Consider the following 11594-nt stretch of genomic DNA (forward strand, 5'->3'; position numbering starts at 1 on the left):
CAATTTCACTGAACGAACCCTTTCTATGCTCTAATTCTTGTGTTTGGATGATATGACCAGGGGATTCGAAAACTTTGCTGTGAGCTCTTAGATTTGAAGGATGCTGTGGAGAACTTATGTGGCAATATGCACTCCAAGTTCTTGGCTTTCTTAAGGTAAACATAAAAATAATATCTATTCTTCATTCCTAATCCATTAATCTGGTAATATTTATGTGCTATCAAATTCCAAGAAATTGACCAGTAAGGATTGCCAGTTTTTCTATATATTTATGTGTGTGTGTGTGTAGTGCTTTAATTGAGTAGCAACATGCATACTTTATGGGGTATAAGACATTTTTCCCTTTGTTATTGATTTTTTAGGATATCTGAGGAGGCTGTAGAAGTGAAGCATGAATTGATTGAGCTGCAAAAGCATATCCTGAAATATCTGAAATTATTAAGCCGTTACCATGCGAGGGAACTGACCGGAAAACAACATTCTTAGAAAACCTTGATGTTCTTCTGGCCGAGCATAAGTTTGAAGAAGCGTTGGATGCGTTAGATGCCGAAGAAAGAAATTCTGCAGATCTGAAAGGCTCAGGGAATAGCTCACTGGATGAAATTTCCTCGTGCAAGTCTGATTTATTGGAAAGAAAGGCAATGCTTGAAGAACAGCTTATTGGAATCACTGAACAACCTTCAGTTAGTTTCCCTGAGCTGAAGAAGGCCTTAAATGGTTTAATAAAACTTGGAAAAGGTCCTACTGCACATCAACAACTGCTGAATTTTTTTGGGGCTCACCTCCAAAAGAGAATCGAAGCTTTGCTTCCGTCAAGTTCTCTGTGTCCTGCAACATTTCCTTCTACATTATCTAAGGTTGTATTTTCTGTAGTTTCCCTGGCAACAAAGGAATCTGCTTTGATTTTTGGAGATAATCCTGTTTATACCAACAGAATTGTTCAGTGGGCAGAGTGGGAAATTGAATATTTTGTACGATTGGTGAAAGAGAATGCACCATCTGCGGATACTGTTTATGCCTTACGTGCTGTTAGCATATGTATACAGGCTAGTCTAAACTACTGCTCAATCTTGGAGTCACTAGGATTGAAAATGTCTAAATTGCTGTTGGTACTACTTCGTCCTTCTTTTGAAGAAGTTTTAGAATCAAACTTTAGACGCGCTAGAAGACTAGTTCTTGACATGGCTGAATCTACGGAATGCTTCCCATTGTCGCCACAATTTGCATCTTCACTTTCTGCTATAGCAACATCATCTAGTAGCATGCTTGTTGAGAGTGGAATGCGTTTTATGCGCATTGTTGAAGTAAGTACACTTAACGACATGATATATCTATTAGTAAATGGAAAATTATTAATATATGGCCTATGCTTTCTCTTTTACATGGCGGAATCATTTAACGGTTGTAGGATGGATAAGAAAAAATTAAAGTTGTTATGAATAGCCTTTGCTTTAGTTTCCCCATTTTTCCTTTTCCATTTCCCCATCCTATGTCTCTGACTGGAAACAATTATGCTGTTATTTAGCGGCATAGGCATTTGATATCCCAAGTCTTCAAAACTTGCAACGAAAAATGAAGGTTTTACAAGTGCATGTCATGCAACATATGTGAATAGTTTTGTAGCTATCTTGGCATGTTGACTTTTATGTGCCTTCCTGCATCCATGAGTAGTTGAGTACTACATAAATTCCCTCCCCTAAGTTCATTTGCTTGAATTTGCTTCGTTCTGCTGTAACATAAATGGTGTACTTATGGTGCAATTTACAGGAGATATTGGAACAGCTAACACCAATGGCTAGTTTGCACTTTGGAGCAAATGTACTTAGCAGAATTTTACAACTATTTGATAAATACATGGATGCTCTTATCAAAGCTTTGCCTGGTCCATCTGACGATGACAATCTTCCTGAGCTGAAAGAGGCTGTGCCTTTCAGAGCTGAGACAGACTCTGAACAACTTGCAATATTAGGGGTAGCGTTTATCATATTGGATGAACTGTTACCAAATGCTGTATTGTCAACATGGATGCGGAAAAGTGATAGTAAGGAATCAAACAGTGAACCTTCAGAGAATGTCGTGCTCAACACAAATACTAGTGTGGAATTAAAGGAGTGGAAGAAACATCTTCAGCATTCTTTTGACAAGCTTCGAGATCACTTCTGTCGACAATACGTTTTGACTTTCATCTATTCAAGAGAGGGAAAAACACGGTTGAATGCACATATTTACTTGAGTGATAACAGAGATGATCTTTACGATTCTGGCCCATTGCCTTCACTTCCATTTCAGGTCATTATCCTATTCTTCTGTTTCTGCTGCTGAACTTGTCTTGTGTTTTCTAGTTTCTTTTTCTTATCTGCTGTGTGGATAATACCTCTTTGCTTCCATCTTTCCCTTATGGCAATATTAACTACAGATACTTGATTGCATGAGTTCCAGAATGTATCTGTAGCCATTATTAATTGATTTATTTCTTTCATTCTGATATTTATTTAATTTCAGAAGTGTGTGCATGCATCAGTCATCTGTCTCTATATGTATTATATGTAATATAATTCTTGTGTTGTTTTACAGTACTGATGTGTAGTTATATTTGCAGGCATTGTTTGCAAAGCTGCAGCAATTAGCAACTGTGGCTGGAGATGTATTGCTTGGGAAAGAGAAAATACAGAAAATTTTGCTTGCTAGGTTGACCGAGACTGTTGTTATGTGGTTGTCTGATGAGCAAGAGTTCTGGGGTGTATTAGAAGATAATTCAGCTCCCTTGCAACCACTTGGTTTGCAGCAGGTACTTATTTACATGCATAATGTGCTAATAATTTCATGTTATCTCATGTTACAGGAAATATGAATACTGTAGTGTCAAAATGCTGTCGGAGATTTAATATGGTGTTTTAGATGATAAAATGCATTTTTCAACATTGAAAAACCGATATGAGTTACTGAAAAGTCATGACTCCCAATTGATCACTGTAAGTAGGTCTTAGTTTTATGGTTATCATCAGATTTTGTTACAAATAGCATTACATTTTCCATAAGTGATTGTTGTGGTTATCAATGTCTTTGATTTCATCTGAAATGCTTATTTCAGTTGTAATTGAAAGGGTTAAGTACGATTTTGGTCCCTAAGGTATAGGCTGAAAATTTTTGTCTCCAACCTTTTTTTGCATACAAAATCGTTTCTAAGGTTTAAAACCAAGTTTTAAAATCGTTCTTTTTACTTAAATATTAAAATTTTGGACCAAGTTACTCATAATAAAAAAAATTATAAAATAAAAAAAAAAAGAAAAAAGAAGAGAAAGAGAGTGTTTCTGCTCCTGCGAAGGGGGAAGGAAAGAAGAAGAAGGGGGAAGGGAAGAAGAAAAAGCTGTCCACGATCCGCCTCTACCTCCGCTTCCGTCGCCACTTCCATACAGTTTTGGTCCCTAAAGAAAGGATGATTTTAAAACCAAGTTAAATCTTAGGGACGATTTTGTATGCAAAAAAAGGTTTGGGACGAAAAAATTTTCGGCGTATACCTTAGGGACCAAAATCGTACTTAACGCTAATTGAAACTATGAACAACTCCATTTCATTTGTCTTGTCTGTAGTATATGATATAAGCCTACTCTCTATAATAAAGAATATGTAATATTTGGCTCTAGTTCCCATTTGAGAGTAGTGGCGAATATTATTTTTGGAAAAATTTTATGGGTAGGCTACTTTGTTTGCCCTCCTCTTAGCCTTAGGTTGCTTTTGTGGCAGTTAATTCTTGATATGCACTTTACTGTTGAAATTGCCCGCTTCGCCGGATATCCATCTCGACATGTCCATCAGATAGCTTCAGCTATTATGACTCGTGCCATCACAACCTTCTCAGCTCGGGGTATTCAGCCACAAAGGTATTCATCTCTCTGGCTATCATTTTTATATTGTTCATTTCCTTAGATTCTGATATCAACAGTTTGTCATTTACCAGAAGTGCTCTTCCTGAGGATGAATGGTTTGTCGAAACTGCAAAGTCCGCAATAAACAAGCTCTTGCTTGGGGTATCGGAATCAGAGGCGTCTGATATTGATGATGAAGATCACATCATTGTTCATGAAGTTGTCTCAGATTCAGATACTGTTTCGTCGCTTTCTACAATGGAATCTACAGAGTCTTTTGCTTCTGCTTCTGCTAGCATGGCAGAACTTGACAGCCCCTCTAACTTGTCAGATCAAGATAACTGAATTTTTCAGGTAGGCATGAAATTTTGAGAAACATGTACTTGGCCCTACTTATCCATTTGCAGTTTCAAAATTGTAGCTTATGGTGTTAACCGGTAGAAACCATCAATTGTGTTGTAAGAGAGTTAGGCATGCTCAAAAACCTGCATCACTAACTATATCTATCTGTATATTTTTGAAAAGGTGAATTGGGTTGTGGGAGTAAGGGAGGTACTCCACTATTTTCTTAGAAATATCTCCAATTATCCATCACAAACACAGGTTTAAAGCAACCCGACCATAGTATTAGTGACAGATAAGAAGAGGAAGATATAGTTATAATAATTTTCATTTGCAAGTACTAGTATGTGCGTATAAAGATACATAGCTTACATGCTTTCATATCAAAGATTTACCTTCATTAAATTTTCATACACCCACCCCACCTTTCATTAAATTTCAAAGATCATTTATTTCTTCAATTTCTAGAGGCTCAGTCTCATTATCTTCCAAAGACCTGCCCATAGTTTCTTTGGTGAAAAAAGTGGTGATAACCACACCAACTATGCACACTCCTCCAAGTATGCACAATGATGGAGTCATTCCAATTCCTACAGGAAACCCCTCTCGATCTTCATTCTTGCCATGAGACGCCCATAGAAACCCTACCGATCCGATGATCGCACCAATCTTGCCAGCTGCCCCAGAAATACCGTTACACGTTGACCTAAACCTGGCCGGAAAAAGCTCCGCTGGGACTATAAATGTCGTGGTGTTGGGTCCAAAATTAGTGAAGAAGAAAGCAACACAATACAGGACCAAGAAAACATATTTGTTCCTTTCTTTGGTCCAGAATGAATCATAGTTAATCCCTATGGCGAAAAATGCCAATGCCATGAAGAAGAAACCCATCATTTGGATCTTAACTCTTCCGACACGGTCGATGAAATACACCGAGAAGAAGTAGCCGGGGATGGTGGAACAAACAGCAATGATTGCTTGGAGCTTAGCGGTATCAATGGCTTCTTGATACACGTCAAGATTTTGTTTGTCTTTGAGTTTGATTCTGTATATATGAGATTGGAAGAGGTTGCTGCTGTAGAACACAATGTCCACTAGAAACCAGTTGAAGGAATTGCTTGGAGCTTAGCAATATCAATGGCTTCTTGATACACATCTACCTTATCTGTGTTTTTGAATTTGTATATTTTAGATTGGAATAGAATGCTGCTGTAGAAAACAGTGTCCACCAGAAACCAATTAAAGGTGCAAGCAAAGAGATCAGAACCATGTCTACGAAAGAATTCTTTAGAAAACAGAGCGTAATTAGAGCGTGGAGGTAAGTTTTCTTCAACAATCTGAGCGAGTGAGATATCCATCACTTTCTCCATGTCATTTGCTGCTTGCATCACGTTTTGTTCCACTAGCGCTGTGTACCTGATGATCACATTCTACTTTAGAATTTTATACTTGAGTCAAATCTACTATTGTGTAAAGGAGAGAGTTGGTAAAGTGATAAATAAGTGGTTAATTACTCTTATATTAAAATAGTGGGACTCATATATAAAGAAAGTTACAAATTCAATAGTAATTAACCATTCGTTTTATTGTGGGTTTCTTTGGTGTAATTCATGGGTCGCATAGGATTCCTTTTCAATTTTGGAGCAAAATTTATTTAAAAGAAGAGTAAACCAATAAAAAATTAAAAATGCATTCGAATTATTCTGCTATTAACAAAAATGTTCCTAAATTTTGTTATTGACAAAACTATCATCAAATTATTTAAAAACGTGATAAAAATACACATCCACGAACTAAAATGTTTTATGTTAACGAAAAAAGAATGATGTGACAAACATAGCTTCTTATGTAAAAAGTGAGATTTTGAAATTGGCAAGTGAATTACGTTATGCGTTCAACTCAAGCTTTCATGCGTTCAATGTGGCTGAAACAGAGGCTCAACGATCTCAAATCTTGGGCATGCGTTCAACTCACTCTCCATGCGTTGAACGCATCTCTTGGGGCCAATCTCTAGGGCCTCTTAAGTCCTTCACTATCAAACAGAGAACTCAAGAGAATTCTAGAGAAGACTATGGGAGTTTCAAGAAAAGATTGGGCCAGGAAATTGGAGGATGCTCTTTGGGTATATAGAACTGCGTTCAAGACCCCAATTGACATGTCTCCTTATCAACTTGTTTATGACAATGCTTTCCACTTACCAATGGAGATGGAACACAGGGCTTATTGGACAACTAAGTTTCTCAACTTTAATGCCAAAGTTGTGGGCGAGAAGAGGTTGCTTCAACTCAATGAACTTGATGAGTTTAGAGTTGAGGCTTATAAAAATGCCAAGCTATACAAGGAGAAGACAAAAATATAGCATGATAAGAAGATTTCAACAAGAACCTTTGAGCCTGGACAAAATGTGCTTCTATTCAACTCAAAGGCTCTTTCCTGGAAAATTGAAATCAAGATGGTCTGGACCCTTCACTATCACCAAGGTGTCTCCTTACGCCCATATTAAAGTTACCAAGGAAAATTCTTAGAGAAAGTTTACTGTGAAATTGAAGTACTATCTTGGAGGCAACATCGATCGTCAAAAATCCGTTCAAAATCCTGACTTAAAGAGCTGACCGACAAGCTAGTAATGTTAAAAAAGAGCTTGTTGGGAGGCAACACAATCATTAGTATCCTTTGAATTATTGTTTTCATTAGCTTTTTATTACTTTTTCTTTTACTTATGATTCATGCATGCAATTTGATTTAGAGATACACAAGACAGGGGTCTCTAGAACATACACATTGGCCATGCGTCCAACGCATGGAGGTTGCGTCCAACGCATGGAGGTTGCGTCCAACGCACCCCAACCAGAACCCAAATGGTTCTCAATCTAGACCATGCGTCTAATGCAGGGCATAGTGCGTCTAACGCACCCCACATAGAGTTAATTTGACTTTCAATTCTTACCATGCGTCTAACACAGGGACCATGCGTCTAACACAGCCCCAACAAAGCCAACTGGGCTCTCACTTTTAGCCATGCGTTTAACGTATAGAGAGGTGCATTCAACGCACCACAACCAAACTTAAGTTTGGTATGGGTACGTCTAAGGCAGGGGAACATGCGTCCAATGCACACTCCCTCTTTGTCTTGTGCATGTATATTCTTCTTTCATTCCATGCATGCATGCATTCATACTATTTAGCTTTCATTTTTTGCTTTTCCTCTATTTTTGTTTGAATTTTGAAGATAATGAATTAAGGAAGCTTGTGACCTACCCCTCTAGGAAACAATGAAGTGCATTCAGTTGTCCACATGTATGTGTTACTTCTAGCTATGCATCAATCAATCAAAGACCACCTTTAATCACAACACAAATCCCAAGCACCACCTTCACCATCCAATCTTACCCCTTCTTTCTCTTGCAACTTTTATCTTTTTTCCTTCACTCGCTTCGAACCACACCCCCCACATGCACACCCTTGGATCTTAATTTTCAAACTCCACCCTCCATTCCAACCCTTCCTTTCACCTATAAATACACCTTCCTCACCACCATCATTCATCACCACTTCTTAGTCTCTACCCATACCCGAATCTTTTCCTCACTCCTCTAGCCTATCTCCTCGTCACTCTTCATTTATTCTTATAACCAAGGCCATTCCTCTATCTTCTCTATCCTTCTTTTACACCATATTCCTTCCTATACAACCACCACCATCCTTTTTTTTCTTCTTTTTTTATCACTATTTTTCTCTCTGTTTACTAGGGTACAAGCAAAATTTTTAAGTTTAGTATTATTTTGGTTGAGCAAGCTCTACACAAAAGGAATGGCACCCAAGTCTCAATCCTCCTTATCAAAGAAGAGAAAAGAAAAGGAACCTACTGCTCCCTCACATGATACAATACAGTTTCTCTCCAAATTTTATGAGAACCATTTCTACAATTTAACAAGTAAAAAGAAGGTCATTCCTGAAGTGCCTTTTGATCTGAAACATTGATGTCTGGGATCAAATCTCTAGCTATATTCTTGTGATGCAACCGTGTCAAGGAGAGGCTTGGGTAATTAGATCCGCGGGGTGCTCTGTCACCCGATAACTTGGGTCAACTAACTCGGGATTATCGATCGAAAGCCCATAATCAAGAGTTGTCTTGAGACGAAGCACTAAGGGTTAAACAATGGAAATATCTCTCTCTGTGAAAAGAAACAAAAGAAAAGGTTCAAAGATCAACCAAAAACTAAGAAAAGAGATCTCATAATATCATCCAAACTTGAGTTTTTGAGAATTGTTGCTCTCGAGACTTCAAGAGTTATTAAGAAAGAAAAGTCGGTCTATGATCACAAGGCCACTAAACCCATTGTTAATATGGACATGAACTTTAAGAGATTTAATTATTCTTCATTGAATTCAATTATTTTCTTTTATTTTTTGCTTGAGGACAAGTAAAGTCTCAAATTTGGTGTTGTGATGTATCCACATCTTTAGTGGTTTTTCACTTAGAATTTCATTCAACAAGTTAACTATTCTTTTTTTTAAGCAATTATTACTTCATAGTTTAGCGAATATTACTTTGAGTTGTTTTGAATTCTTTGATTATAGGAGATTGTGAAAGAAAGTTAGAAAAGACCAAGGATGGAGAGAGGCAAGCAAGAGTAATACTAGAAGCAAGGAATGGAGAGAGCCAAACAGAGAAGTTCTGCTCAACACACCATGCAAACAGAGAAGTTCCTGGACCAAATAGAGAAACCCCTAGACCAAGCAGAGAGTTGTGCATTCAACGCACCAATCTTTGTGTCCAATGCAAGCCAAGCAGTGACTCCCAGGGATGCCAAGACACCCATGCGTCTAACGCACCAAAGCATGCGTTCAACACACCACTTCAATACACCCTCCAGTAGCTAACCAGCTTCCATGCGTTCAATGTGGGCAGCCATGCGGCTAATGTATCAGGCCATGCGTCCAACTTGCCACTCCATGTCAACGCACCATCCAATTACACTTCCAGGAGCTGCTCATCCTCTATGCATTCAACTCAAGCTTTCATGCGTTCAACGTGGCTGAAACATAGGCTCAAGGGTCTCAAATCTTGGGCATGCGTTCAACTCACTCTCCATGTGTTGAACGTACCTCTTGGGCCAACCTCTAGGGCTTCCTAAGTCCTTTACTAATCTCTCCACACCTCTAAGCACTTGATGAGATGATTAAAGATTAAACCAACTTGGATTGGTCGAGTGGTTAGCTCACTCGTCCGCTTAAGCAAGTGTCGGGAGTTCGAACCCCGCCTTGTGTATACAGCAACTCATTAGTCATAAGCAACTAATCTCCTCTGTTAAGATTAGAAATTCTGTTTATTTTAATGGACTAATATTATAATTTTTTTTTTTACTTTTGATTAATGCATTGATGTTTTCTTAAGAAACAAGTTTTTGTTCTTTATCACAAGGATTTGAATATATTGGGAAATAGTTCTAATCCGAATTGAATTTTATTATTAACTTAAAAAAGTTAGTTATTGGAATTAAGTTTGAATACTTCTTCTCATAATTCTTTAAACTTTAAAATTAGTTTGATAAGTGACATTAAATCAACTAGGTTTAGTTCTTAAGAATGATGTGGTTTTGAATCAATAAATGTGCCTCACCTCTTATCATAATCGATTGATTAAGGAATTGACGATTCATTAGTTAAGAGAAATTGAATCACCAAAAGATTGGAGTTTGATTAACTATGATTTGCCATATATACATCTTTGCATGATAATCAAGATAGCTCGTGAAAAGCATTTTTTCTGAAGTTTAAAAATCTCCAAAACTTTAATGCTTTTATTCATATTACTTTCTTAACCGTTTATAAACTGTTTTCATTTAATTCTTTGTTTTTAGATACTAAATGTCTCTAAACCCTAATTTTTAATTGTCTAACTAGAATAATCAGTTAATCATTGCTTGCTTAGTCCATTAATTCTTGTGAAAATGATAATCCATGCACTCATTGTGGTGTTAGTTGATATGATTTGATGCACTTGCCGAATTTAAAAAAGAGTCCATCATAATACTATGTCAAGAAAATATAATTATCTTTTATATTGATTACATGAATAATTATCTAAATAAATAGATATAATTGGACAATTCTAAAAATATTTTAGACTATTAATCCATCAAAATTAAACTCTTAATACATACTAATAGGTAATTAGATATAAAGATGTCTAATAACATGTTAATCTGTCTCCTGGAAATCAAAGGCTAGCTAGCTATGAGACAAGGACCACTGATTAAGACTAATTGACTATACGTACATAATTAATGAAGAAGCTCAACTATATGCATGTAAATATCAGCGTCATTGTCGAATACTATTGGCAAAAATAACGTTAGTAATTAATTACACAACTTTTCCAATCCAATTTATACGATCATGAGATGGATGAAAGTGATACTCACAAATAGATGTATTTTCTAATCCAACCATTTCGATAATGAACAAAATCAAATTATCAAGTGGGTAAAATATTTTTTTGAAAAAAAAAGAAGAAAGAGGGTAAAATGGGAAGAAAGAATTGGATACCAAACTCCTATATCCCCATTATATATTGGTATAGATAACAAAAAAAGATAAGGGCGTAAATGCATGTGAAATGTCCAAAAGGGGTATATATGTACCTGGCTGTTTCGGGCATCAACATACGCCAGTAGTAAGTCAAGGCTGCCGGAATTGAACCCAACATAAGTATCAACCTCCATGCAAAGTCAGCCGTCGCCGGTGGCCGTCCCGGCGTATGGTTATCCGAGCTAGCAGCACGGCGGAATATGGAGCACACCACTATGGTGACGGTGGCACTTGCCAATATGCCGAAACCCTGCATGGAGAAAACCGCCGCTATGAAAGAGCCTCTTGTCTTTTTGTTGGCAAATTCAGACATGATTGTTGATGATAGAGGGTAGTCTCCTCCAATCCCTAGCCCCAACAAGAACCTAATTTACAAGAAAATTAACTTCAAATTGAAATGAATTCATGGCCATTCACATGTTAATTAATCTCTTATACATTGAGATATAAACAACTTCAAATTAAATGAAAGCTTTATATGTTTTAAAATGTAGTTACATGCATAAATTTTAGGGTTTAATTTAAAAGCACTTCAAATAATGTAAAAATTATTTACTTATATATAGACATATATCTCACAATCGCATTATAAAAGTTGAACTCTAAAGTTTAATGCATCATTATCGAATTTTGAAATTAATAGCGACACATAATCAACATAATGTATTATCTTTGCTGATAACTAATCAGTAATATTTAAAAATTAAAAATATTTGATAACTAAAAAAAATTAGTTAAAAACAGTCGAAATTTATTTTATTTAATACATATTATTATTGTAATAAATATTAA

The 11594-nt window shown here is 36.6% G+C and overlaps 2 protein-coding genes across 2 annotated transcripts in view; one reads left to right on the plus strand and one right to left on the minus strand.

Annotated features, from left to right (window-relative positions):
- LOC107639239 (exocyst complex component EXO84C-like) overlaps positions 1–4548 on the plus strand; it is a 4787-nt gene extending 239 nt beyond the window's left edge. The window contains 7 exon segments of the mRNA XM_016342718.2: positions 61–155; positions 363–418; positions 421–1304; positions 1768–2289; positions 2600–2788; positions 3745–3881; positions 3959–4548. Of these exon segments, the coding sequence (XP_016198204.2) occupies positions 61–155; positions 363–418; positions 421–1304; positions 1768–2289; positions 2600–2788; positions 3745–3881; positions 3959–4211 (2136 nt within the window). The 3' untranslated portion in view covers positions 4212–4548.
- LOC107639240 (probable inorganic phosphate transporter 1-9) overlaps positions 4327–11594 on the minus strand; it is an 8618-nt gene continuing 1350 nt past the window's right edge. Inside the window, exons 2-4 of the mRNA XM_016342719.2 lie at positions 10856–11167; positions 5445–5624; positions 4327–5325 (exon numbers count right to left, since the gene is read on the minus strand). Coding sequence (XP_016198205.1) covers positions 4647–5325; positions 5445–5624; positions 10856–11167 — 1171 coding nt within the window. The 3' untranslated portion in view covers positions 4327–4646. The remainder of the gene's footprint in view (positions 5326–5444; positions 5625–10855; positions 11168–11594) is intronic.

This window comes from Arachis ipaensis, chromosome B04 (assembly GCF_000816755.2).
Source record: "Arachis ipaensis cultivar K30076 chromosome B04, Araip1.1, whole genome shotgun sequence".
NCBI lineage: Eukaryota > Viridiplantae > Streptophyta > Magnoliopsida > Fabales > Fabaceae > Arachis > Arachis ipaensis.